Source organism: Garra rufa, chromosome 5, assembly GCF_049309525.1.
Source record: "Garra rufa chromosome 5, GarRuf1.0, whole genome shotgun sequence".
NCBI lineage: Eukaryota > Metazoa > Chordata > Actinopteri > Cypriniformes > Cyprinidae > Garra > Garra rufa.
The window spans coordinates 49,856,855-49,880,671 of record NC_133365.1 but is presented as its reverse complement, the minus strand read 5'-3'; the positions used below and the strand labels follow the sequence as shown (position 1 = coordinate 49,880,671).

Genomic DNA, 23,817 nt, shown 5'->3' with positions numbered 1-23,817 from the left:
GGGAGGGGAGTTTGGGGAAGTTGCGGGAGAAAGCTGCACAAAAGCTTTTGGTTCGAGTCAGGAAATGTGTCGTGTAATTCTTGGACGAGCAGCAACCCTATTGTATATGATGCTCTTATGTCAAGACGAATGCTTTGCACACAGGGTGGACCAAAAAAAAAATAAAAAGGCAAATGAGAGAGAGAGAAAAAAAAAGAGAGAGAAGGGGGCACGGAGAGAAAAGAGGCCATGAGATGTGCTGAGTCGAGTTCTTAAGATTCTTAGTAATCAGAATAACAGGAAGACCTCACTCTCGTTCTCTCTCTCTCTTCCTAAAACTCACATTGATATATTCACACAGGCTTGAGTTCTCAGTACCCTCACACCAATAAAAGGAAATGAAACACACGCGTATGCACGCACACACAAACACACCTTTTGTGAGAGACATAGCATGTGCAGAACACACAGATGGGCTGTACGGACATGTCTGCAAGCATCTAAATTAAGACTTTTAAAAATACTACAGTATGTGAGAACGCCAACTATGTGGATTTCTTTAGCACTAAGTTTAGTTTAGTTAAAATAGAGCTGTTTTATTCTATGTGTGTGTGTGTTAGTGTATAAAAGAGGAAGTGAGTGGGTTTTCTCATTAGGGGAATGTCAGGAACTTTTGCAGATGTCTGGGATCTACAGAAATAAGTTTAGTTCAAATGGAGAAAAGCGTTGTTCTCACCTGCTGGTGATGCATTCTCTGAGCTCTGTGGTCCAAGAGCTCACCTGTTGCTCATTATCGGCTTCGAATATAAAACTACCCGGATGACCAGTAACCTGAGCAGAGAAAACAACATCAACCAACAGAACAGAACAGAACAGAACAGAACAGAACAGAACAGAACAGAACAGAACAGAACAGAACAGAACAGAACAGAACAGAACAGAACAGAACAGAACAGAACAGAACAGAACAGAACAGAACAGAAGAAAATAAAAGATTTAGAAATTGACTTTATTGTTTTGTGAGAGATCCATCATAAATTCCTACTAAAATTTATATTTATACCAAATACAGTGTCTGACTGATTAATTGGCTAATTTTTGATTATTTCTATTATTATCTGCATCATGTTTTAAAAGGTTTTTAAAGTGAATGTGAAGCAAGGTTCAATAAGAATTTGCTAAAATAAAAAATGCAATAAAATAAAAATAAAAAATGTTAATACATTAAATAAAAACAGTTTATAAATATTTTATATGTATATACACATATAAGTTGATCAAAGTTCCATTTATTTGATCAAAAATACAGAAAAAGAATAATATGAAATACTATTGCAAATTAAAATAATTTTCTTTAAAGTGTAATTTATTTCTGTGATGCAAAGCTGAATTTTTAGATTAGATTAGATTAGATTAGATTCAACTTTTTTGTCAATACACATGTACAAGTACAAGGCAACGAAATGCAGTTTAGGTCTAACCAGGAGTGCAATAAGCAGCAAGGTATAATTTATAAGTGCACATATAAATTATAGGGGATATGTACAGGGAGAAACTATGGATAATATTTACAGATGAAGTACTGTGAGTATAATTTACAGATGATAATTAACTACAATTAGAATGTACAAATAGATGAACACAATATACAGATTGCCATTAACTATAATATAAATTGCAGGTAGATGTGAATATACAGGTTGCTGTTTACTAACGCAGGAATTTACAAATAGACATGTATAGATATAGATTTATCAGCCATTACTCCACTTGTGCTGCTTATTATTTTTTTTGTGCGTGTCTGTGTTTGCTCCGGCCGATTAATTAGATGATTTTTGATTATTTTTAATGTTATTTGCATCATGTTTTACAATATAGAGTGAATCTGAAGAAAAAAAGAATGAATGTTTTTTTTTTACTTACTTATGCTCATCAAAGCTCTATTTATTTGATCAAAAATAAAGAAAAAAATAATAATATTACGAAATATTATTGCAAATTAAAATAACATATAATTAAAATATAATTTATTTCGTACAATGTTTTTAGAGTGAATCTAAAGCACGATTAAAAAAGAATTAGCTAAAATAAAATATCTAATAAAATAAAAATAAAATATGCAAAGTAATTAAATTAAAATATTTTATATGTATATACACTGCCATTCAAAACATTTGGGGATCAGTAAGATTTTTTTTTTTTTACTTTACAACTTTTTTTAATGTGCTATTTTAATACTGTAAGCTGTTGCTTTGACACAACTTGTATTGTAAAAAGCACTGTAAAAATATTCTTGACTTGACTTGAGCTAAAACAAAACATTTAAGTCAGGACCAATGAATTATTACAATAACAATACGAAATACGAAAAAAGTAATATTCTGAAATATTATTGCAAATTAAAATAACAGTTTTCTATTTTAATATGCTTTAAAATATAATTTATTTCTGTGATGCAAAGATGAATTTTCATCAGCCATTTTTTGGAACCTGTGATACTTTTTTCAGGATTCTTTGATGAATAAAAAGTTAAAAAGTATATATTTTTAACAATATAAGTCTTTACAATCACTTTTCATCAATTTAACACATCCTTGCTGAATAAAAGTATTAATTTCTTTCAATCTAAGAAATAAAGAAAACATTTACTGTCCCCAAACTTCAAACTGTAGTGTATACTGTTGGAAAAGATTTATATTTCAAATAAATGCTGTTCTTTTCAACGTTTTATTCTTAAAAGTATCCTGAAAAAAGTATCACAGGTTACAAAAAAAAAAAAAAACCCATAAAATTAAGCAGCATAACCGTTTTCAACATTGATAATAAATCAACATATTAGAATGATTTCTGAAGGATTATGTGACACTGAAGACTGAAGTAATTATGCTGAAAATTCAGCTTTGCATCACAGGAATAAATTCGATTTTAAAGTTTAAAGTTTAAAGTACTGTTTTTTCTGTATTATTAATAAAAAAAAAACACGGTAGTAGTAGTAATAATAATAATAATAATGTTATAATTATTAAGTCATAAAACATTTTATTTAAATGTACAAACATTTTAAACATACACATTACAAAATACTCTTCCATTTAGTTTCCCAATTACAATGAGGTCATACAAGATTTTATTTAAATGTATACATTCCAAAATACAATTTTATGTAGCCATAAAAGCTATTATTAAAATATATAAACCTTTTATTTTAAAATATACATTTAAAAGAACTATTTTAAATTATATTAGGCCATAGAAACGGCATAATTATAAAGACTGTATTGTTTTAGATAAAAAAAAAAAAAAAGCATGTGAATTGGCCATCAGCCACTGCTCTCTAGATATCAGCAGAGACCAAAGAAAAACCCATTTTGGTCGACCGCTAATCATGACGACTTCAGCAGAAAGCAAAAGATACAAATCAGACAGAGTTCTCCTTTAAGTTCTCACTCTGAATCGATAAGATTCCCAACAAGCATCACTAACCAGAGTACTAACCAGGTATAAAACCTTGTTGATTTTCATGCATAGATTAAATATATATATATATATATATTTAAACTTAAACTTTAAACTTAAACTTTTGGACACAACTTTATATATTACATATTTCCATAAATACAAATGCAATTTAATTTAATGGGCATTGATGTAGTGCAATTTGAAAACAGGACATGTCTATTCACATATTATTAAAATGGCCTAATATAATCCAAATGAATCAGCCTGGTGTAATTGAACTAGTGTGTGTAATTAATGACTGTATGTGTTTTCATTCACCTTTAAGACAAATGTGTTCATGTTGTCTGGCATCTCTAGGCGATTACAGCGTCGAATCTCTTGGATGTCCGAACAGGGTACGGTGAGCTTTGGCGTTTTGTAGTCCTGAAACACAAAGAAAGCAACACAACTTCTTAATATAATCATATAATAGTTACATAATGTCTTTAGAAACATTTCATTCCATATAAAAATTCAAAAACATCCTTTTATATCTACCATTTATATTGTGCCTGAACAGTGTCAAGTAAATGCAGCACAGCAGTAAAATTATCTTTTGAAAACATTTCTCTTTTTCATTTCTCTTTGCAAATGCACACAACCTGCTTTTAAACTTCAGATTAAACAGATTTCCACAAAAGCAACTATGACGCTGCATTATAAGAATTACAAGAATTATTACTCAACCGATCACTACGGCTTATAATGTTCTCACTTGTGAGATTAAAGTGTCTGCTAAATAAATGCAAATGTAAAACTTTATATTGAGCAATAAACTGCGAATTGAAGAACGTTTTCACCACAGAATAAAATAAAAAAAGGTAATTACAACTTTTAAATCTCACAATTCTGACTTTTTTCCTCACACTCTTACTTTTTTCCTTGCAGAAACGTCAGAGTTGGAAGATAAAAAGTCAGGATTCTGAGTTTACATCTCACTTTTTCTAACTTTTTCTCAGAATTCTGTTTACATCTCACAATTCAGACTTTTTTCTTCGCAATCTCACTTTTTTTCCCCTTAGAGTAAAGTCAGTGTTATAAGATCAGATTTTTCCTCTGAATTCTGGGTTTACATCTTTCAGTTCTATTTTATTTTCTCAGAATCCAAAGCTTACATCTCATTTTTTTTTTAATTCTGAGTTTGCATTTTGAAATTATGTTTTATTTTCTCATAATTCTGAGCTTACATCTCGCAATTCTGACTTTTTTGTTTGGAATTGTGGGTTTGCATCTTTTACGTTTTATTTTATCTTAATTCTGAGTTTACATCTCACAATTCTGACTTTTTTCCTCGCAATCTCGCTTTTCCTTGAAGAAAAGTCAGAGTTGGAAGATAAAAAGTCAGAATTATGAGTTTACATTTCACAATTCTGACTTTTTCTCAGAATTCTGGGTTTACATCTTGTAGTTCCATTTTTTTTCCCGCAAAATTCTAAGTTTACATCTCACAATTCTGACTTTTTCTTGAAATTCTGGGTTTACATCTTGTAGTTCAGTTTATTTTTCTCAGAAACCTGGGTTTACATCTTGCAGTTCTGTTTTATTTTTCAGAATTCTGAGTTTACATCTCACAATTCTGACTTTTTTTTCCTTGCAATCTTACTTTTCCTTGCAGAAAAGTCAGAGTAGAAAGATAAAAAGTCAGAATTCTGAGTTTAAATCTCACAATTCTGACTTTTTCTCGAAATTCTAGGTTTACATCTTGCAGTTCTGTTTTCTTTCTCAGAATTCTAAGTTTACATCTCGCAATTCTGACTTTTTTCCTTGCAATCTTACTTTTCCTTGCAGAAAAGTCAGAGTAGAAAGATAAAAAGGTCAGAATTCTGGGTTTACATCTTGTAGTTCCATTTTTTCCCCCGCAAAATTCTAAGTTTACATCTTGTAGTTCTGTTTTCTTTCTCAGAATTCTAAGTTTACATTTCACAATTCTGACTTTTTTCCTCGCAATCTCACTTTTCCTTGAAGAAAAGTCAGAGTTGGAAGATAAAAAGTCAGAATTCTGAGTTTACATTTCACAATTCTGACTTTTTTTTCTTGCAATCTTACTTTTCCATGCAGAAAAGTCAGAGTAGAAAGATAAAAAGGTCAGAATTCTGGGTTTACATCTTGTAGTTCCATTTTTTTCCCCGCAAAATTCTAAGTTTACATCTTGCAGTTCTGTTTTATTTTTCAGAATTCTGAGTTTACATCTCACAATTCTAACTTTTTTCCTTGCAATCTTACTTTTCCTTGCAGAAAAGTCAGAGTAGAAAGATAAAAAGTCAGAATTCTGAGTTTAAATCTCACAATTCTGACTTTTTCTCGAAATTCTGGGTTTACATCTTGCAGTTCTGTTTTCTTTCTCAGAATTCTAAGTTTACATCTCACAATTCTGACTTTTTTCCTTGCAATCTCACTTTTCTTTGCAGAAAAGTCAGAGTTGGAACATAAAAGGTCAGAATTCTGTGTTTACATTTCACAATTTTGACTTTTTCTTGAAATTCTGGATTTACATCTTGTAGTTCAGTTTTTTTCTCAGAATTCTAGAATTCATCTTGCAGTTCTGTTATATTTTTCAGAATTCCGAGTTTAAATCTCACAATTCTGACTTTTCTGCAAAGAAAAGTTGCATTGCGAGGAAAAAAGTCTTGTAATTCTGTATCTTTCCTATGGCCGCTTGTTTCAGCCATAGAATAAAATAATAAAATTAGGCAATTGTGACTTTCATCTCATCTCACAATTCTGGCCTTTTTTCTCAGAACTGTGAGACATAAACTTACAATTCTGAGAAAAAATAGAGAGATATAAACTCACATGTGCAAAAAAACAAAAAAAACAAAAAAGATTTGTGAGATTTGAACTCTCATACAGACACAAAATCAAGCAAGTTTCTTTATAATTCAATAAAATATAAAATGCACCACTCAGATATACAATCTGACAAACAAGGACTATGTCATCGATGATAAAACATACATTTCTAGTGCATGACACACTCCGTGAATGTCGTCCAGTGTGGGTTTGAGCAAAGAGAGGCAAAACAGAGGGGGACGATTTTCTTGTTCTACTGGGATTAGCTAAGAATTTTCATCTGGAAATTAAGAAAGAATAGAGCTATGACCCGTGATCTGAAACCTTCAACCTACGCCTACACACACACACACACACACACATATACACTCACAAAATACACACGCACACACACACACACACACACACACACACACACACACACACACACACACACACACACACACACACACACACCAAATCTCCTTGGGAAAAAATGAGAGCAGATTCCGGGAAGTTTGAGAGCTGCAAATGAATCCGGATGCTCGGAGCTGCAGGAATTTCCAGAGTGTATCCCGTCAGTTGTGACACATCAAAGATTTGGGAATGAAGAAGCTCTTTCTCTGTCAAAAGATATCTGTCATTCTGAGTGAGTCAGACTGAATCATGGCTTAAAATAGCTTCACAGGCACATGCCAGAGCAACAGTGCTGTAATATTACGGCCTTTCCTCTCTGAACTGCAGTCAACTCTAACACACTCTCATTCTCATCCACACACATACATGCACACTTCTGCACTAATTCCAGTAGAACAGGAAGTGATTGAACACCACACACACATACGGTAAAACAGATGATTGGTTTCTCTTCTGCATTTCTCTTCGCAAAAGCATGAAACTTGCTATTAAACTTAGAGCCGATTTCCAAAAAAAGCACTGTACAAATTCTAATTATACAAATTTTAATACTCAGGAAGGCCTTGAGAATCAGCATTGAAGGTGTGCAAGTTGACAAACCACAGAGCAATCAGCTTGAGGCATCTTTGTCGACTTTACTATAAGTGTTAAACTGTTGATATCAACATGTTTAATTTTTTATTTCAGGAGAAATTCCTACTTTATTGCACATCTATACACTATAGATTTATAGATGGGTACACATATGCTTACAACCAAAAAAAAAAATACATAAATCTAGCATGAATATGGTTAGACACAAACAATGATTTAAACACACATACAGCTCACAGCTGCAAACAAAAGATTATTAAAACTACCTGTTTATGAACAAAAGATTATGTAAAAAAGACTAGTATATGTGACTACAAATAAAAAGAATGAAACTAGTATAGTACTTATATTTACGAACAAAATACGACTGAAACAAGTGCATACGATTGCAAACAAATGGTGACTCAAACTAGCATATATCAGTTTACAAACAAGGTTTAAAAGACTAGTACACATACTGTTACAAACAATAGATCATTTAAATCAACACGCACATATTTGCGAACAAAAAGAGGATTTAAACTAGTATATGCATGACTGCAAATATAGGATAAATGAAACTAATATACATACGATTACAACTAAAAGATTGGAGTAAACTAGTATGCATATGGTTATGAACTATAAGCAATTAAAACCAATATACATTTATTTGCAAACAACAAAAGATGATCAAAACTAGTATACATATTAGGGCCCTATGAAATCTGTTTTATTTTTTCCCAAATTCAGTTACATTTTTTCTGGATTCCGTTTTTTTCTGTTTAAATTTTTCTAGACTCTTTTTAAATGGTTAAATTACATTTTATTCATCACAAAGCATGTCTATTTAAATAAATCATGAAACTTAAGGTCATTGCACACCGAGTCCGAATTGTTCAACTGAAATTTTCGCACGTTAAAAAAATAATAATAATACAAATTAAAATTTACGACCTCACGTCAAAAGTTTACACGCTGCCTCTGAAACTTTCATCCGTCATTAAAAAAATTAGGATCAGGTTTTATTTTCTGTATTTTTGCATCCATGAAAAAAAAACCTGAAAAAAAAAAAAAAAAAAAGTGGACGGACCTTTACAGTATTAAACAGCAATTTTTTTTAAAGTTTAACAAAAATTTTATAGTTTTTTTTTTTTTTTTTACTTTTTCGTTTCATTTTGACCAAATTCTGTTTTCTGGATTTTTTATTCATTCATTAAATATCAATAATCAAAAGCATCTCTAATTAATTGATTAGATTAAAAATGAAATTATTTATTTATTTATTTTATTGTATTTTTTTCCCCATAAATACGGAGTTGTGTACTTACATTGTTCTGTTAAATAAATTCAGGTAAATAAATATTCCATTAAAAATAATGTTTTAATAACACTTTTAATAGTAGTAGTAGTACTATCATTACATTAAGTAATATTTCTGCCACGGTTTCTTTGAGTTAAACCTAACTTTTATTTTGACGGATTGCTGTGAAGACCTTTAGGTTTCTGTCTGTAAATGATATGATATATTTGACACGCAGAACATGCAGAATTCATATTTAAATAGCATTTTTGCTTGACTGTAGTTTACCTACAAGTACATTATGCAAGCTAAAGTTTCAAACTAGCTTCCCCAACACTGTAGTAAGGTAACTTCCAGAACTGCTAAAAAAACGAAAAAACAAAGTAATTCCACATTGGATTGATTTCCATGACCATATTTGGCAACTGTTCTCACTCTACACAACACAAACATTTTGCTAGTCTGTGTAGAATGTTGTTTATCTATTTTCTGACACAAGTTTGAAGTGCATTTCCTACGAATTCGAGTCCAGCTAACTTGTGTTTTAATGCATAATATCTGTAGGCAGTCCATGTGGAAATGCATGAGATGCCAGTAAGGCCATAAAACAATGCATAAGGATTTCATGGCTCATCCTCAACATTAAAAAGTTTCATTTCAACTCACAGATGTTCTCTCTGGTGTTACCGCATGAAACACGCTTTAATTGCTCATATGTTGTGTACGAGTGCAATTTAAAATGCCACAACAAACAGCCACGCCATTCATCTGAATAACTCCACTTCCTAATTGTTACTTTTGCTTTTGCTCACATTCTCAGAACAACTTTCAAAATGAGTCACGTAATGAAATTAGCAATAACAATCTACAAATGACATGCTGACAACACAAAATAATGACACTTGGAAGAGATGTGTCACTCAGGTTTTTTCTTTTGAGAATGTGTGCTTACAAAGTACAGATATGACGTCCTATTATAATTTTGCATAATTATAATTTTGCATAGTACACCTGTATACACACAGAGACATGTATAAATACATTTTAATATATTATAATTTACATAAAAAAATTCTAAATTATTTAATAAATTATAAAATAATACAATTAATACATTTGAAAATTGATCACATAAACATAGGCCTACACACATTTTGTAAAATCACTGTATAGTACACACACACACACACACACACACACACACACACACACACACACACACACACACACACACACATAAGAAATAGTTACATGTATAAATCCATATTTACATATGATTTATATTACATAAATATAAATTACATATATTTCCTAAATATACACACGTATGTGTGTGTGCATATACACTACCAGCTAAAAGTTTGGACACACTTCCCTATTAAAGAGAATGGGGAAGTGTGTCCAAATATTTGACTCAGTGTATATATAGGTTATTTTTTTATATAATATATATATTTTATGTTTCAATGTTTTTAAAATGTGTGTGTGAGTTTATACACACATACACATGTACACATATATACATTCACACAATATGTACACACACACACACACACACACACACACACACACACACACACACACACACACACACACACACACACACACACTTGCATTTTACAAATATTAAAACATTTTTAAATATTAAACATTTTAATTTATATTTAAAAAGTATTAATATATGATCATTTCTATTCAATTTCTTTTTTCTAAATTATTTCCTATTTTTTCCTGAGAAATGTAATACATATTACAAATGATAATATAATACAATTAAAATGTAAAATTTATAAAAATTATAAATTATTATAGCATCACATAAAGATATAGGCCTACACACAATCTGTAAAATCAAAATGTAAAATGTGTGTATGTATATGTATGTGTATATACACACACTCATATACGAAAAACTGTATTAAGGTGACACACTGCAGGTGAATATGGTAAAAAAAATTAACTAATAGTTATCACCTTATAGGGCTGGGCGATTTGGCCTAAAATCTAAATCTCGATTAATTGAACATTTTAACCCGATTGCGATTAATGAGCGATTATTTTATTCATTAATAAAATTAATAATATTTAAAATAAATAATATTTATTTTTTTGCCCTCATAGTTCACTGACAAGTTTTGTACAGTTAATATGCGCACATATTACAAGTGAGAGCTATTTGAATGAAGGGTGCACACACTATCTACTATCTATGATTATTTATTGAACATCAGTGTTGAACAACTGAAATTAAAGCACACATTACTTAAAACAAAAAGTCACATTTTTCTTAAATTAGTGAAAATAAATAACTTGCACTTTTGGACAAGTTAAAATAAATTATTTATAAAATAATAATAAATATTAAAAGTAGAAAATAAGCAGTATCTCTTCTAAATAAAATTAATCTTGTAAATACTTTTTACTGTATAAATACTGCTTAAGCTCTCCATCGACATGTTGGCAGAATAACATAACGTAACGGAGCGGGGTCACGTGACTCCACACGCAGTAGTGTTTTTAAAGGGAAAGTAATTGAAATAATTGACCTGGAAAAATTTGATCGATTATAGGTTCTGAATGTCGATTTCGATTACTTTTCGATTAATCGCCCAGCCCTATCACCTTACTTACTTAGTTGATGGATTACATTGATAATTGCAAACATATTTTGTATTACAAGTTTTCTAAAATGTTAGGTTTAAATATGCAAATGAGCCATTATTTAATGAAAGATGCCCTAATTTGCATACATTTCTAGTACAAAAATATAAACACTGGATGAAGTCAGTTTCAAAATTCTTGTTTAATTTTTTTTTTTTGACATTTTAGAGTCAAATGTTTTTACAGAGGGGATTTTGGGTATCTCATATTGTCACTCCAGTCCACAATTCAGAATTTTTTTTTTTTTTTTTTTTTTTTTTAACATTTTGGGGAATAAAATATTTGTTAAATCAAGCAAATTATATATGAACAAATCCCTCTGTAAAAACCTTCAGGATATGGTCAGGATTAAAAATTAAAGTTTGGTGTGTGTAAGTGTTACTGAAGTGGAGATTTGCGGCTCAGTGTAGGAGAAAAAACTCATTTGGAGAAAACGGCCTTTAAAAAATATGTATTGTAATTGAAATCTATTGACACAAATAGATCAAGTGCTGTAAAAGAAACACTTAATAGTGCCTTTTAGGTGTTTTCTTTCCACAATTCTGAAAAAACACTTAATGAAACAGCAAAAAGCCCAAAATCTCAAACTCCACGGTTGAATGAAAAAACTGTGTTCTTGCCTATTTTTGTCTTCCCTTAAATGTAATGGGACATTTAATTTAATTTTACAGTAAAATACTCTAATATTTACAGTTTTTGGAAGTCGACTTATAATTTCATTAAAATTGAAATTGAATTAAATTGTCATTCTGACAGATCACTTCACATTTGATGTCTTTTCATTGCAATAGCTGTCAATGAAATCCTTACACAAATTTGACACATTTCAACACTTGTGTTACTAATTGCATTCATTGAATCTAATATTTTTTCTAAATTATTTACCTAATTTTGAAAAACAATTTCATATATACTTAAGAAAAAATACATTATAGAGTATATCTCTTATATATTAGTATATTATATCAATGCTTTTTAGTGGTGTTGACAGCCAGCACGTTTTTCAGCATATAATGTTTTCTTTCACATCGAAGTTCCCCACCTTTTACAACACACACACACACATTTGTACACACATGCATGCTGTGCTAAAGTCTGATCCCTTCCTAGGTCAGAATGGTTTGCACATGGTTTTCACTGGCTTTATTTTTACACTTCTTTATTTATTTACCTCCCTCTCGCTCCCTTTGCACTGCTTAAACAGTGTCAAACACTCTGACCTTTACTGCTGCTCTCGAAAGCCCCACCACAGCTTTACACAGTGCTGAAAAAAAATTACACATGAAAAAAAGACGCAGAAGGAGAGGGAGAAGTGCAGATGAAAAAAGAGAGCAAGTTTCCTGTGTCAGTCAAAACCTTCAGATGATGGACAAATATCTTAATTTTTTTTGAAAAAGGGATGTTTTCTGTAATACGAAACCGCTAGAAAATTCGTCACCGACCTCCAGCAGTGTTTAAATGCTGTGTGCTTGTTGCATTAAATCCACTGCAGGAAAGGAAAAAAAAACTGAAAAAGTGCATTAATGCATTTAACAATAATAATAAAAAACTTTTAATTTAATCTTTCTCCCAGCTTGAGCAGTTTATCTCTAGCTGCAGATTCAAAAACACTTGTTTGCCTGGCCTGTAATAACAGCATGTTGAGAAAATGCACCAGTCCTAAAATTGCATAAACATACTTACTGGCTTAATGAATCAAATAAATGCACATGCAATTTGAAAAGTGACACAGAATGACACAACACGGCACAATACGCATACACTCATAATAAAACACACTCACACAGCTACTCATATTCAACTTCATATTCACACAGGTCGAGCTGCATCCTGTTTACGGACTACAGAAGGTGAACCACAGCACCTACATGCACACAGCGAGACAGAAAGACGAATAGAGAGAGAGACAGAGAGAGATTGAGGGAAAGCAAGCGGTGCTTTCCATGGGTAGCTCAGTGAGGTCAGGTATACCAGCTCGGCGGTTGCAGGTTTAAACATATAGAGTTGCAACAATGCCCACACTTGCTCGCAATATAGAATCTATAATCCACTCACACCTAGTCTAGTCTGCACTGCTAGTGATTCACTGCATGCTAGAAACTAATATATGCTCCTGTTTGAGGTTAGACGATGGGTAAAGGAAATTATATCATGGTTTTCTTTGCATTTTTGATATTTAAAAAAAAAATGGATCAAATAAACTTTTTTTAAACTGAAAACTACAAATTTTGTAAGTGAAAGTGATTCAAAAACTGCAAAAATTAATTTTCAAGTAATTTTAAAACAATGCAAATTAAGGTAGGCATATCAGAATTTAGATTTTTCTTTATTCTTTTTTATTTTAGATTTATTTAAATGTTATTTTTTTTAAATCACATGCACATCTTTTTTCATATTTATTAATATTGGCATTAATGGTAGAATTGTACTCATTCAATATTTTATAATAATAATATAGTTAATGATTAATTTTTTTAAATTAAAAATGTTAATTTTTTTCTTATTCTTAAAAAGAAATATTTAAAATATACAATTTTTTATTGAAATAAAATCTGGAGGGCATCTTTATTGTTAAAACATTATCGTTTTTTAGATTTATTGTTAGAACTGGTTACTTTGTCTTTTTACGACATGCAATCATCTTATCGTCATCAATCGTCTATTCTGTTACACATTTATTTTTTTGTTTATTAATATGGCATAATCGTAGAATTGTTTTCATTCAATATTTAATAATGATAATAATCATCATCATTTAAAAAAATTGTTATTTGAAAATATATTTTAAATATTTTATTATTTTTTATTAAAATAATATCTGCTTGGCATCTTTAAATGTTGATAAAACATGTTTTTTTCTGATTTATTGTTAGAACTGGTTATTTGGTAATATTTAATAATATTATCTATAGTTAATCATTAAAAAAGCATATATATATATTAATCGTACTGGTCAATGATTAATGGATGTTTGTATTTTTGACATGTAGTCACCTTTTGCTATTCTGTTGCATAAATAAATATATAAATAAATAAATATTTATATTTTGTAATATGGCATTTTCATTCAATATTCAGTAATTAAATATATATCTAAATTAAATTAAATAATACTAATAAACAAAAAGTTAAATAATATTTTATTTTTTAATATTTTTATATAATTTGTTTTTACTATTTTATTAAATGGTTTTATTTTTTAAATTTGATGCAGAAGATAGATACAAATAGATTTATTTATTCTTCAGATTTATCGTCTGAACATCGCCCGTGACTCGACAAAGTCTAGACTGCAACCGCAGTATACATTTATATTGTAGTATATGTTGCAAACACAATGCTATAAATCTAAAACACACCTACTGCAATGACTGACAGTATCTACACTGCATCGAAACAGTTTTGGTATGACGCATCAAAACCGGAGCCTCACGTCGCCACCTGCAGTGTAGACACAGCTTGAAACAGCTGTTAGCTGAGAGAAAAACACTGCACAACACTCTGCCAGCAAACACCTTTGATATACAAATTAAAGAGCTGTGGCATGCTTTCCACATGAACACACAATAAAAAAACATGCTGAGAAACCTAAACACCATGTGCTCACGTCAGGGGACCAAAACTGAAAACAAAAGCATGTCTTTGCATCTGAGATGGCCTCTGCTCATCCTGACACAGATGACTGCTGGATTCATCAAGAAATAACAAATAAGGCCTCTTTACAGCTGGCATTAATATGCATTTTGTTGACATACCGAAACACAAAGTACTGTCATTATTTATTTTATATAGGTTAATTTTAAATTAACAACAGATCACAAAATACTTTTAAAATACAAGAGGCGTTCAAGCTGACATCGATTTACAAGAAGCTTGCAAGGTTTTGCAAAAAGCAAATTGAATAGGACAATAATGGGTCAATAAATATAAAGCAGTCTTTCTAATGTGTTATCACTGCATGCAACAGCAGACATATAGCACATCCAATGTATTCCAAAAAATGATTTGTGTGAACTGTTTTTTTGAATGAATCAATAAAAGCATTCTTTTATTGTCTAAATCAGTTATTGTCTAAATCAGTGTAAGAAATCACTCGCAGAATCATCACTGACTGCACATGACAATAAAAAAAAAAAGCATGACCAATGTAGTCCAATTCAGGACCAAACTGCTCATGCGAGCCAGTTTTTTTATGATTTAGTCAAAAGCGTGGTAAAATGCACAAGTTATCAATCCGAATCAGTATAATGAATCATTTGCTAGATGGGCGTTGACTGCATGCAACAGCAAAGATAAAGCACAGCCACTTCAATTCAGAACCAAATGGCTCATGTGAACCAGTTCTTTAAATTAATCACTCAAAAGCATGCTCAAACACATACTATATTATCTGAATCAGTATAATGAATCATTTTCTAGATGGTCGTTGACTGCACACAACAGCCAATGTAGTCCAATTCAGGACCAAATGATTCATGTGAACCAGTTCTTTGAATGAATCACTCAAAAGCATGCTCAAACGCACAATATATTGTCTGATTCAGTATAATGAATCACCTGCTAGATTGTCGCTGACTGCACGCAACAACAAACATATAGCACGGCCAATGTAGTCCAATTCAAACTCCTCATGTAAACTAGTTCTTTGAATGAATCAGTCAAAAGCACACTCCAATGCGCAATCTATCAGTTTAACAAATCACTCATTGAATCGTCACTGACTGCACGCAACAACAAACATACATTCAAAGGAGTCTAATTTGGGAACAAATGACTCATATTAGCCAGATCCTTGAATTAATCTGTAAATGTATTCTCTAACTAAAATTATCGGTCTGAATCAGAGTAATAAAACCCTCAATGAATCTTTACTGGCTGCAAGCAACAACAATCATAAAGCATGGCTAATGTAGTCCAATTCAGGACCAAGCTCCTCATGTGAGCCAGTTTTTTGAATGAACCAGTCAAAAGCATGCTTAATCACACAAGTTATTAGTCCAAATCGGTATAATGAATCACATGCTAGATTGCCGCTCACTGCACAAAACAACAAACATAAAGCATGGCCAATGTTGTCTAATTCAGGACCAAACTCCTCATGTGAGCCAGTTTTTTGAAGGAATCAGTCGAAAGCATGCTCCTTTGAGCAATATATCGTCTGAATCAGTGTAACAAACCACTCATTGAATCGTCACTGACTGCACACAACAACAAACATACATTCAATGGAGTCTAATTTGGAAGCAAATGACTCATATTAGCTAGATCCTTGAATTAATCAGTAAATGTATTCTCTAACTAAAATTATCAGTCTGAATCAGTCAAACCCTCCATGAATCTTTACTGGCTGCACGCAACAACAATCATAAAGCACGGCTAATGTAGTCTAATTCAGGACCAAACTCCTCATGTGAGCCAATCACTCATTGAATCATCACTGACTGCATGCAACAACAAACATTAATCAAAAAGCACGCTAAAAAAAAACAAGTTATCGGTCAGAATCAGTACAATACATCACTTGTTAGATCGTTGCTGACTGCACACACCAACAAACATACAGCACGGCCAATTTAGTCCAATTTATGACCAAAAGAAATCGCGTGAGCATGTCTTTTGAATGAATCAGTAAAAGGCTACCCTGGAAATCCAGAGATCTCGCGAGAGCACAATTTGAATTGTCTCTGCAAGACACTCTGGCATCGAGCAATGATGCACGTTACTGCATTACGTAAGCAGTTCTGGGAACCAATCAAATCGGTGTATCTGATGTAGGCGGGCCAGAGGCGTCCAGAATCGAAAGACGGCTACAGATGAACACCAGTTGTTTGAAATGGCTTTGGCCGCTACAATGAACGAGTTAGACTTGGATTTTCATTAAAAGAGGAACAGAAAACCGCGCTCGAATCGTTCCTTTGCAAGAAGGACGTTTTTGCTGTTTTGCCGATTGGATACGGCAAGAGTTTAATCTATCAGTTAGCTCCGCTGGTAGCTAAGCGTATGGGGCTTAGTGAAATAATGGATACGTCATACTGTGTATTGTTGTGATTGGTCGTGGCGTTATCCAATTGCGTGCAGTGAGAGTTTCAAATGCATGCTTGGTGCCGCCCCTCGAGTTAGGCCCTTTTCATTGCTCGATGCCAGACCCTTAATCTTAATAGATTAGGGTCTGGATTTTTTCCAGGCTAGTAAAAGGCATTCTCAAATTATCAGTCTGAATCCCTGTATTGAATCTTGCACTGAATCTTTACTGGCTGCACACAACAACGTACAATAAAGCACAACCAATTTAGTCCAATTCAGGATCAAATGACTCATATTAGCCAGCTCCTTGAATAAATTGGTAAAAAGCATTCCCAAACTCAAATTATCGGTCTGAATCTGTGTAATTAATCTCTCCATGAATCTTCACAGGATGCACGCAACAACTAACTTACATTTTTTTTTTTATAAAATTAAAAACTAATGAAAAAGAAAATAAAACATACAAATAAAAAACTACTGAAAACACAACTAATTTAAGTGTATACAGTATTTCACACATTGCACAGTTGTTGTGAATATTCAAACTGGGGCCTTCAACAGTGGCTGAGTCCAAAAAACACAGGCGTCATGGGGCTGTACTGTTGAATTACAGGTGACACTGCAATGTTACACAGTCAATATTTTGAGCATGGGCTGTTTCACACCCACCACCCACATGGCCATGTTTGTCCTCTGAGCGCACAGCTCTCAAAGGTATTGGGTGAATGTGTTTTACACAAAATGAGGAACTGTCATATGCAAAGCACACAAAGGATCTCATCTCAGTCCCGATGCAGCAGATGTGGTAGTTTTGGCTAGGCTGTAGCAGTGTGAATCACTTATGTTGACAGATGTGCTTTACTACTAATGATTGAACCACATCAGTAAATAAATAAACCAGCAGATCACAGACAAAACAAACCAGACAGTTGCGGTGTAAAAACACTAAATTATTAAATAGGCCAAACAATGTGCACAGATACACAAAAATAAATGTGGGATGTATTGCGTATGCCTGACCTTAAGAAAGTTAACATTATTTTAGATTATTAAAATGATTATATCCCAAAATGATTGGGACTTTGATTTTAGCAGTATAATGATAAAAACTTGACACGTAGGAAAATTATTACTTGCACTTTTGATCTACATCAAAAATGCTGTCATCATGCGAATCTGCGCACAGTCTGCAACTATGTGTGCGTGCTTGTACGTCTTTGAAAATGCGTCAGAGCGCTCGCTGTCTGCATCTCTGTGTGTGATATAATTCTTGGTTTTAAATTGTCAAGTGTTATGCTTTCGGGGAAAAAAGGACATGTTTGATTTCGTTATGACTGATGACTGTGGCCTACTTATCAATCTGCAGATTTTCATATTGATAAACACGGGTACGAGGTCAGAGCAGCTCTTTATCAGGTTAAGAAATGAAACATGATGAGAACTATAAGAAATGAGTCAGACTGGGTTTCAGACCGTTTCTTCAAAAGCCAAATAGAAAACAAACGAGAGCATGTAAACAGAGCCTAGCAGTCAGGCTCTGCAAATAAAAATCCCATTCATTTTCTCCATAGAGCATTGTGTCTTTTTATTTTTTAATGCATTTTTTGTTTCAAATAAGTTTGCAAATGCAAATGCAAAAAAAACAAGGACAGCCTCTAATAAATGCATTTTACTGTATGCATGCACAAATACAATAAACATCTAACATTTATCTTATGCAACTGGCCTGTAGTTTCTGTTTAAAATCTGTGCAGCTTGTTTTTATGCCAAATACTATGTTGTTGATCTGATACGGTTGTTAGTGGCTTGTTAGAGTTGAAATGACTCTGAATGTAGTTGTGTGAGCATCTGCATGTGCATGTGCATAAGGTCACCGTGAAGCTCTAACACGCTCCAGATGGGAGGATGCGGTTTTCTAGAATTAGAAATATTTTCCACAGCACAGCCTGCAATTGTTGTACAGCAAAAAAATTATAGAAAAACAAGACACCTCAACACGAAAATAATTGCAAAATCTTAAATCTAAATTTGATACGGCATGTTCTCGCTTGATCACACACCAACAAGCCACATCAGAAGATGACAACATAAAATACAAACAAAAGTCTATAAAGTGTTATCCAATCCACAACTCCATGGGGTCAAATGCATGGCACACCGCTGGATTTCTTGGTGTCTGTATTCATCTTCTCATTTTAAGGTTTCTAAGCACTCGCCAAACTTTCTAAGCACTCGACCAAACTTGTTCAGGCTACATTGGCAATTAAAGGTCTGCGGTCTCCAGGCCTAAAAGCCATGTTTAATGAACATAATTTGAGGCCAACAACAGATGTTTCTCAAGCCGTCCAAACAACATCGCGTACATGTAAAAAAAAAGCAAGAAACTGTGCAGTACATTGCAAGCCTCTCTTTGCAATGCTTGATTCTGATTCTGGCACTGAACTGTATTTTCTACATGCCTATGTAAATAAAAGAACAAAATAAGTTAGCGCTTTGTCTCTGGTCTAGCTAGTCATTTTTAACTTTATAATAACATAACACTTCTGTGAAATCTGACAGCAGATAATCATACTAATTTATCTGCTGTGTACAGGCTGGTTTTAAAGTTAGGACTTCCCTGAAACAAAGTTTCTCACGCAAAGAAATTATCAGCCAGCCTGCAGCTTCCTCTCTTAGCATAGCTGCCCTCACTGCTGCTATTGTAGTGAGCACACCAAACATAGAGCGTACAATTACAGAATCAAGGCATGGAATAGTACGCGCTCTACACCAATGCTCGCAACACACACATACATAAGATGCAAGCAACGAAATGATGCATACACAGCAAAAGTAACCACGCTTCTCACTTTCAGATGGTGAAACTATCAAAATGTCCAAAAAAAGAAGCGATGAATGCATCACTAATTTGAAGCTAAAACGTCTGTGCATGCCTCTGACATTTATTGGAGTGTATACACTTTAAGTGTTTGAACTTTCCTGGCCTACATTGGCTTTCCCTTATATAGACATCCAGAGCAAGTCCTCACATCTCTGCCAAGATTCCTCAGCAGCCAATCAGAGGCTTGAAATGGCTGTGACCCTTCAAGTGAGCGAACGTCATTTGCTGCCTGAATGAACTGGGAAAACTAGCAATTAGGCTATCATGCTGTGTAACCAGAAGAAATGGAGCAGAGAAATGGAATCAAAACAGTAATTGTGCACTTATTAGTTTCATTACTTAGGACAGTATCACTCACACCCCGTTTCAAATTGGCTGTCTTAAATGTGGGCGGATCAATTAGGCTAAATGAGTGTGAAAATGTCACTAGATGAATCATGCCAATCATGGCCTATCATAGTTTTTTCAGTCAGCATTTACTCATCCTTGGGCTGTTTGCAACCAATTTTTCTTTAATGTGGCATGAAAGGATAAATGCAGCAGAATGCAAGAGCTGCAAGTTTGAAACTTGCTAAATATTACATTAAAAGTTGTTTTTGCTGAAAATCGTCCCCTTCGCCATAGCATTCACATATATTAAAATTTAAGGCCTCATGACCTTTAACATTTTTACATCAAACCCAATCGTTTCTCACATCTTGAGGTGTCATATTTGCATATATGTGAACAAAACTGTATTTTTTTTAAACTAAAACACAGCACAGCTCTCAAATCTCATTTACAATTACATATATTTAAATGTAATGCTTCAAGACAAGTCACTTCAGATTTGCCTTCAACAACTACAAATGCAATTGGTTCCTGCATGACTTTGCCATAGCAAATTAACTTTGTGCAGCATGTCCTGAAGTGACATATACTGTCTGTATGTGACATATGTGAATTAACTTGACATTTTAAGGTTTTAGACCTCATGCATGTTTGCATGCATTTAAATATAGCACATCTAAACAAGTCATGCCAAATTACAAACGCAGCTGATTCCTGCATGACTTGTCATTGACAACAAACATCATGCAACACATTGACGTGACATATTTGAATATACTTGAATGAAATTTCATGTTTACACAACATAGCTTTCAAATCTTATTTACGATTGTTTATTTTTAACTTTAACATGCCTCAAGACAAGTCATGCGAGATTTGACGTCACATCTACAATTACAACAATTACTTTGTCATTGACATCAAACTTCGTGCAACACATCATGATATGGCATACCTATGGCATCTTAGATTTTTATAAACTAGAACAAGACATAGCTTTTAATTATTATTCATGTTTTAACAAATCAAACCACACACATTTTATGCCAAAATATACAAATGCAATTGGTTCTAACTAATTGGTTTTAACTAAATCACAACGTGGCTCTTAAATCAAATTCATTTTTACATATTAAAAAGTGCAATGCTTCTAGAGTCACGCCAAATTACAAATGAAATGATCCTAGCATGGCTTGTCATTGACAACAAACGTTTAAGCAAAGTTTGATGAAATTTGGATTTTAATGAACTAAAACAAGATGTACCTCTCATTACTCATTTTGTTTAACTACAATAACCCTTGAATCTCACTGATATTTGCATTTATTTAAATCTAACACTTCAAGACAGTTCACACCAGATTGGAAGTCAACAGTTGCAAATGGTAGTAGTAACCAGTAGTGTTAACCATTTAAACTGCTAGCTGTCAGCTATTTATACTCCACTTTTGAGCTTGTATTTTGACAGAAATTATAGTAGAGCTTTTATATTGACTAAAAACTCCAGCTTAAGTGAAAACAGGCTTACAAAAACATTTTCTTAAAGGATAACTATTGCAAAATGCAACCTGGGCTGTTTTTTTTTATACTGTAAACGAGACAAACATATATCTAAAAGCATAATTACGACAAACGAGCCCTTTTGGAGATTGACCGATTTTGTTTTGTTTTCAATGGCCGGTGAATGGGAGTACTAGGGGCATAAATTTGAGCGCATCAAAATCGATATTTTTACATCACTAAGAAGGCTCGACACACCATGAAACTTTGCTCGAAGTATCGCCTGGGTCTCTACACATGAACTCGAGCATTGAGAACATTGTTTGTGTACACAGAGTTTACTAAAAAGAAAGTTTTTGAACAACTCACTTTCACTGTTTGAGTTTCCGCTCGCGGCCGTCTTGCCAGTCAAGAAGTGTCGATCTCCGAATGCGAGGAGAGTAAAGATGGATAGCTCCTAAAGCATATTTCCATATAAATGCACGGCTAATTCGTTGTTTTGTCGCAAGTGAAAAACAATATTAACCTTCTAGTTGTAAAAAGAGCCTCATATAAGCCTAATATTTCGTCCTATGGAGTCCATTCATTCGCATTCGGAGATCGAATTAACAAATTAACACAGTAGCAGTAACTCTTGAAACATGCATGAAGATCTCAAAAGTTCGCCTTACCTTAGGTGGGTCATAGAGCTCCAGCTGGTACCTCTGACTTGTGGTGTGCTCGTTGATCCTCCTGACATGCAGGCGGCACCGCAGCCAATGCGGGGGAGTGTCCGAGATAGTGTCATCCACCTCCAGGTACCGCAGCTGCCCCTCTTTACAAACATTTCCTGTCTCTTGCCTCCGTCTCACAGTTCGCAACGGATTCCACCGTTCCCAGCGCGCACCCTTCTGCGAGGTGCGATGGGCTGGTACCTGCACAGTCTGAGGTGGGGTTTGAGAGGTGCATTCAACAGTTGCAGAGGGTCCGCCCCCCTTGATTGAATCGTCCCTTGGGCAACCACTTGAGGATTCGTCAAGTTGCGGGGATTTCTTAAAGAGACGGCTCACACTTTCTCGAAAGCCCTTGACAGAAAGGTGGGCTATGTCACTACGGGAAGGGAAGGAAAACAAAGGGGGCGAGTAACGTCCAGACCCGGTCCTCCGCTCTGGGTGTTCGTCTTCCTGGCTATGATGCTGCGTTCCGCGTGTAGTGTCTGGAGGAGAGCAGCGCAGTAACTGCTCCTGTTCCCTAGGGATGCCGGCGGCATCTGGTTTGGGTGCCAAAACGGCAACTAGCGGAGTCACTCCCGGCCGCACGGTCTCCCGGTAGTCCAGCACCCCTGAGAAGGAAGTGATGCGCAAGCGCCCGGTCATGGGTAGTAAGGGCGGTGGCGGCAGCGGCCGCAGGGCATGTTCTGCATCTTTAGCCACCTCACAGCTGAAGTGGTGCTGGAAGAGGGCGCTGAACTGCTTCGAGAAACTTTCCGGCGGGACCACATCCTGCACCGGCCGCTCTCTGACGAAGCGCCGGTAGTGCTGGGCAAGTTCTCGGGCCGTGGCGCTGGCATGCAACTCGCAGAACTCCCTCCATCCACAAGGAGGTGCTACGGATGGTGCAGTGCTCGTGGTCTGCTGGACAGTGTTACCATTCATTGCAGTAACCAGCACAGCAGGAAATCACTGTGAACAATAGAGAACAACATCAGAAGTTGCATCAATAAGCAATAAATTACAAGAATGTGCTATATTGCGACAAGGGTTGTCAAGGGTGAAAAAAAGAAATTTCCTGATTTTTTTGGGGAACTCTCAGAAAAGTTTGTAAAGTTTTGGGAAATTTACTGAAATACATTGTAAAACATATTGCTGTTCATACAACATAGCACTGCCTTAAGTTGCTTAAAG

General features: G+C 33.9%; 1 protein-coding gene across 1 annotated transcript; it reads right to left on the bottom strand.

The window, feature by feature from the left end:
* Window positions 1-711: 711 nt before the first annotated feature.
* On the bottom strand, window positions 712-23,583 carry sh2b3 (SH2B adaptor protein 3). Its single transcript, XM_073839362.1, has 3 exons — window positions 22,606-23,583; window positions 3,757-3,861; window positions 712-810 (listed from the first exon to the last, which is right to left on the bottom strand). Exons 1-3 carry the CDS (start codon window positions 23,566-23,568, stop codon window positions 712-714), a joined length of 1,167 nt encoding a protein of 388 aa, XP_073695463.1. The 5' UTR covers window positions 23,569-23,583.
* Window positions 23,584-23,817: the final 234 nt, after the last annotated feature.

Bases quoted from the DNA above. Each gene is read 5' to 3' on its own strand.
- sh2b3 (XM_073839362.1), bottom strand. From the start codon at position 23,568: ATGAATGGTAACACTGTCCAGCAGACCACGAGCACTGCACCATCCGTA. The intron at 3,862-22,605 runs GTAAGGCGAACT...TTTGTGTTTCAG, and splicing joins AGCTCTATGACCCACCTAAG to GACTACAAAACGCCAAAGCT. The intron at 811-3,756 runs GTGAATGAAAAC...TTCTCTGCTCAG, and splicing joins TGAACACATTTGTCTTAAAG to GTTACTGGTCATCCGGGTAG.